This window comes from Lissotriton vulgaris, chromosome 2_1 (assembly GCF_964263255.1).
Source record: "Lissotriton vulgaris chromosome 2_1, aLisVul1.2, whole genome shotgun sequence".
Taxonomy (NCBI): domain Eukaryota; kingdom Metazoa; phylum Chordata; class Amphibia; order Caudata; family Salamandridae; genus Lissotriton; species Lissotriton vulgaris.
Genome location: NC_141687.1, coordinates 1,663,101,814 through 1,663,107,286, shown reverse-complemented (window position 1 = coordinate 1,663,107,286; position 5,473 = coordinate 1,663,101,814). Strand labels below are relative to the sequence as shown.

General features: G+C 50.8%; 1 protein-coding gene across 1 annotated transcript; it reads left to right on the top strand.

Moving 5' to 3' along the window:
• The first annotated feature begins 826 nt into the window (after nucleotides 1–826).
• Nucleotides 827–4,995, top strand: LOC147733037 (uncharacterized). The gene is made up of 3 exons (XM_086955603.1): nucleotides 827–841; nucleotides 927–1,881; nucleotides 4,979–4,995. Exons 1-3 carry the CDS (start codon nucleotides 827–829, stop codon nucleotides 4,993–4,995), a joined length of 987 nt encoding a protein of 328 aa, XP_086811729.1.
• The last annotated feature ends 478 nt before the right edge of the window (nucleotides 4,996–5,473 follow it).

Sequence of the window (5,473 nt, the reverse complement as noted above, 5' to 3'; positions counted from 1 at the left end):
TTGCTGCTCCGCAGCCAGTTAAGTGCATATTTGTTATTTCACTGTTATTTGACTTGTGTTTTGATAATATTCATACCGCTTTGCATGCGCTGTGTGCTGTTTCATCGGCGCTTCTCTCGCGCTCTTGCTGCCGTTTTTGGTCGTTCGTTTCTTCGACCGGCGCGCGCGGTGGGGAGCGTGTGTCACCTCCCTGGGTCGGGCACTTGCTGCCGTTTGTCCGTTGTTTTGTGGAGGGAGTTCGGGGCGGTCCTGCCTCGCGCGCGTTAAGCTCGAGCAGGTTCCTTGGCTGTCGGGCGAGCCGGGTGACTGCGCATGCGCGACCTTTGTCATGCAGGGCTTTCCTCGCGCTGCTGCGTTTATTGACATCGCAGCGCCGGCTCCTGACCTCGTCTGTAGACGTAAACGCCCACTGCCTGTCAGCTGGCCCCATTTGACACCGGAGCTTGAGGAAAACGGCCCGGTTGATTTATAGCATAGGCTTTGCCGAGAGTGGTTGTGTTTTTTGTCAGCAAGCCTCCCTCCACGCTCTACTTGTTGTTTACTACGCAGTTTTTTCTGCTTGTACTTGCTGGCTGTGAGGTTTTTCACTCCCTCGGACTGTGTCACTGACATACCAGATTCCTTGTCACCTGGTGGGCTATATTCACACGTTCCCTGTGTATCATGAGTGGCTCCTATTATTATTAGGAGGAAGGTGACTATGAGGAGGAAGGGTCCGAATTTTTTGAGCAGGACCTTGTTGAGGCACTGGACAAAGGGGTTCAGCATTCTATGAACAAAGCAATGGTTCGCGCCATTACACCCCTGAAGCGCCATTTGACGCAATATGCGCAACAGCAAGGTTGGCTGCCTTCAAGAAGTCCTCATCCCCTGGTAATCCCCATTCTTCTGATTTTCGAAGGCTAGCTCGGTCATTGTCCTCCAAGTCGAAGACTGTCCCTGTAATTGTTGAGAGCGGCGACCATGATGCTTCCTCTTCCTCCTCGGAGGTTTTGCCTCCTCCTCCCAAAAAGCGTAAATGTAAGGAACATTTTGTTGACGCCTCCTCTCAGCCTCCTGTCTTGACTTTTGAGCCTGAGCATATTGTGCACCCTAATTCTTCTGCCTGGCTCCCCTCCCCAGCTGTGGCAGAGTATGTTCAGCAATATATCCGCCATCCTTTTGATAAGGACGTACGTGCACGTCTTCGCTCGGAGTGTCCGCGGCCAGATTTAGCGGACAACCTTGCGGACACGCCTGAGGTCGACCCTACAATGCTGACATACATGAAGAAATTTTCAAAGGACCCCAAGAAGGGTCTAGACCGTTCCTGGCGGGCTTGCCAGGATAAGGTCTTGGACCTCCTAGGTCCTATCACTAAAATGTTAGATCTGGGCTTCCGAGCCAAGGAAGCATCTTCCACGGTTGATCCTGATGAGCTCATTGAGTGGGCACAGCGGGCCGTCTGCTTTTTAGGGAACGCCAACTGTGCCCTCTCAAGTGAACGTCGGCGTTCAATTCTGCTGAAACTGGACCCAAAATTGTCTGACCTTTCTTCTTCTGAGGCAGGGGCTGCAGCTCAGGGTCTTCTTTTCGGCCAGCCCTTCTTAAAGGAGCTCACACATTTTGTCAATACCTTTAGCAGTATTGACAAGGCACAGGCCACCTTGAAACGGGCCATGCGTCCGGTTTTCAGCAAGGCCGGACGAAACAGGGGACGCTCGTCCGGCCGTGGTCAATACCAACCCAATCAACGTGGGTACCAGTCCCATAAGGGAGGCCAGCAGGATTCCGGTTATGCCCAGCGGTCTAACTTCTACCCCTCCAGGAAAGGACGTGGGCAGTACAGAAAAGGAGGTTCAAGCGGCAACTCCGGCGGATATCAGGATTCCGCCACTTCAGGTGAGACTTCTTCCTGCATGCAGTGTTGTTCTGGGGGGCAGGATTCGCCATTTTCTAGCCAATTGGCGCGCAATCTCAAGCGATGCTTGGGTGCTGGAAACGGTTCAGGGATTCAAAATCGAATTCTATCATCCCTTCCACCAGTCTCGTCCTCCCTTCCCTCTTCACTTCTCAAAGCAAAGTCAGGAGTTCATCACAGAGGAACTCAAGTCTCTGGTATTGAAGGGGGCCATTGTGCCGACAGTACGCCATCCTCAGGGGTTTGCCAGTTCAATCTTTCTGGTGGAGAAGAAGGGAGGGGGATCGAGGTTGGTCCTCAATCTGAAGGATTTCAATGCGGGAGTAGTTTACCGGCACTTCAAGATGGAGGGCATCCATCTGTTGCGAGATCTCTTGAGGGAGCGGGATTGGATGGTTCGTCTGGACCTCAAAGATGCTTATCTCTCTGTCCCGGTCTTCCGTCCCCATCGCCGTTTTCTGCAGTTTCAATGGCTGGGGACTTGGTATCAGTATCAGGTCCTGCCCTTCGGCCTTTCGTCAGCACCGTGGTGCTTCACGAAACTGTTACGTCCTGTGGTGGAATCTCTCCGCAGTTGCGGAGTTCGTTTGATCATTTATTTGGACGACATCCTCCTACTGGCGGATTGTCCGGTCAAACTAATGACTCATCTAGACTGGACCATAGACCTTCTTCAGTCACTCGGTTTTCTGGTGAATGTTCCCAAATCCGTACTTCATCCTTCTCAAGTGATCGATTTCTTGGGGTTCAGAGTCAACTCCCTCACTTGTCAACTTCTGCTTCCCCAACAGAAGATTCGGTATATCAAGAGGGAATTGAGTTCCATTATCTCGAGTCCGACTGTGTCATTGAGGTTGTTAGCACGAGTTGTCGGTCTCTTGGCATCTTCCCTGCAAGCGATATTTCCAGCCCCGCTACATTATCGGGCCCTTCAACGTCTGAAGATTCAACATCTTCAGCGGGGGATGCGGTATTCCGACTTGATTCCTCTCTCGGAGGAGGCCAGATTGGAGATGCAATTTTGGTTGGATCACATGGAGGCCTGGAACGGCAGGGCTCTTTTCCGCTCCTCTCCGGAGATTGTGATCGAATCGGATGCCAGTCGTTGGGGCTGGGGTGCTCGTTGCGGTCCAATCTCGACGGGGGGACGGTGGTCTCCGCAGGAACTTTCACTCCACATCAACTGTTTGGAGTTGCTGGCGGGGTCGTTTGCGATCAAATGCCTGTCGCCTCTTCAGTCCCACTGCTGCATCCTTCTCCGGATGGACAATGTGTCCGCAGTGCGTTACATCAACAAGCTGGGGGGGACTCGATCGAGGTTGTTGGCAGAGATTGCCAAGGAATTCTGGCATTATTGCCTTCAGCACAAGATCACAGTTATTGCAGAGTACCTTCCCGGGTCCCGCAATCTTGTGGCGGACTGGAACTCCAGATATCTGAAGGACTTCAGCGACTGGAGACTCCATCCTCGGGTGTTTCGCCAACTTCTTCGCAGTTGGGGTCCGTGTCTGATCGACCTCTTTGCGTCCCGTCTCAACACTCAACTTCCCCAGTTTTTCAGTTGGAGACCGGACCCAGAAGCTCTGGCCACCGATGCTTTCCTCCAGACGTGGCCGTCGTCCCTCTGTTATGCGTTTCCCCCATTCATGATGCTCCCGAGAGTTCTGGCCTATGTGACGCGCTTTCGGGCGGAATTAATTCTGATTGCCCCTCTCTGGCGGGCTCAGCCGTGGTTCCCTGTTCTTCTGGAGATGGCATGCGACCTGCCCTTTCTTCTTCCTCAGAAGGAGAATCTCCTTCTAGATCCACTGCAGAATCCGCATCCCCTGGTTCAATCAGGATCCCTCCTTCTCCTGGCGTGGCGAATTTCGGGGAACGTTGGACGGTGCCAGGCCTTTCTGCGGACGCTACCAGATTCCTCAGCAACGCCTGGGCCCCAAACACTCACAAGCGTTACAGAAGCTCCTGGAAACGTTGGAGTGATTGGTGTGCTCAACGGCAAGTTGATCCCACATCGGCTGATATCTCTTTGATAGTCAATGTTTTGGCTTCTCTGTCCTCTTCTTCGGGTTTGGCTTACTGCACAGTCAACAATTTCCGTTCCGCCATTTCGGCGGGTCATCTTCCTGTGGACGGGAAACCTGTTGGTGAACATCCTCTTGTGGCCAAGATTCTGAAAGGTATTCGTATGGCTACTCCTCCTCGTCCTAAATATGTTTCCTTATGGGACGTTTCAGTGGTCTTACGTTTTCTGGAAGCTTGGCCGATTAATTCCTTATTGACTCGTAAACAGCTTTCGGCCAAGCTTACTATGTTGTGTTTGCTTTCCTGCAAACGAATATCAGACGTCCGCGCTTTAGATCTCGCGGGTCGTAGCTTCACGCCTGAGGGTGTTTCCTTTCGCCTTTCCCGGCGCACTAAAACTAACACTGAGGTCATCTCTTACCCTTCTTTTCCGGCTCGACCTAACCTTTGTGTGGTCCAATGTCTTAAAGATTATGAGGTAAGTACTTCTCTTCATCGATCTGACATGCAAGGCCAATTGTTGATTGCCTTGCAAAAGCCCTTTCGCCCCGTTGCTCCGGCCACTTTGGCTCGTTGGGTGCGATGGCTCATGGGGAAGCGGGCATTGATGTTACTGTGTTTGGTGCTCACTCGGCTCGGGGAGCCATGGCCTCTAAGGCTTTTTCGTTGGGTGTCACTTTAAGTGACATTATGAAAGCTGCTGACTGGTCCTCAGATTCTGTGTTTAAAACCTTTTACTTCAAGCCTGTTCCTACTGTTGCTTCTGTTGTGGTGGAGGAGCTTTGAACAAGCATAATCGGAGCCTCCTGTCCTGAAATAGAATTCAAAATTTGCTAACATTCGTGACAAGAATTTTCAATTCTATTAAGGACAAGGAGGCGAGTATTATCCCACCCATTGTATATGCATGTACTATATCTTATATTGTTACTATGCAATGATTCATGGATCTTATTCCTAATGTAATGTGATGATTGTCTTGTTTTCTCTACCCACCCTTTATTTGCTCATGATTACACGGAATGTGTATTACGGCTTTGTGTCTCTTTTCAGGCTCTGATCCAAAGTGATGTTCCTCTGGCTCCGCCCTTGTGGAAGATGTGCTGCGAGTTTCTTCTCCTCGTTGGCCTGCTTCTGTTCCTGTGGCTTTGGGAAGTTCCTCCGCCTACTCGTTCGGATTTTGGTCCTTTCGGATGATGTTCTTCTTGGATTTATGATGTTTAAGTTGTTCTTCCTGGATTTTGGACAAAGAAAGAGGAAGTGGTTACCTCTGAGACTGTTTATATACTATTGGTGTACTCTATGGTTACCCTGGGTTCATGGGTAACGTAGTTCTGTTTTTCTTTACTGTTCTGTGATTGGCTGCTATATGTCAGTAAAGAAATGAGTATAAGCATAATCCTCGCCTCCTTGTCCTTAATAGAATTGAAAATTCTTGTCACGAATGTTAGCAAATTTTGAATTGTGCAGTTTCCTCTGTACGGCGTAGCCTGGCTCGAGCCAGGACAGCCAGGGGGCGTCGTAGATAGGCAAGAGTGCTGAAGTGGA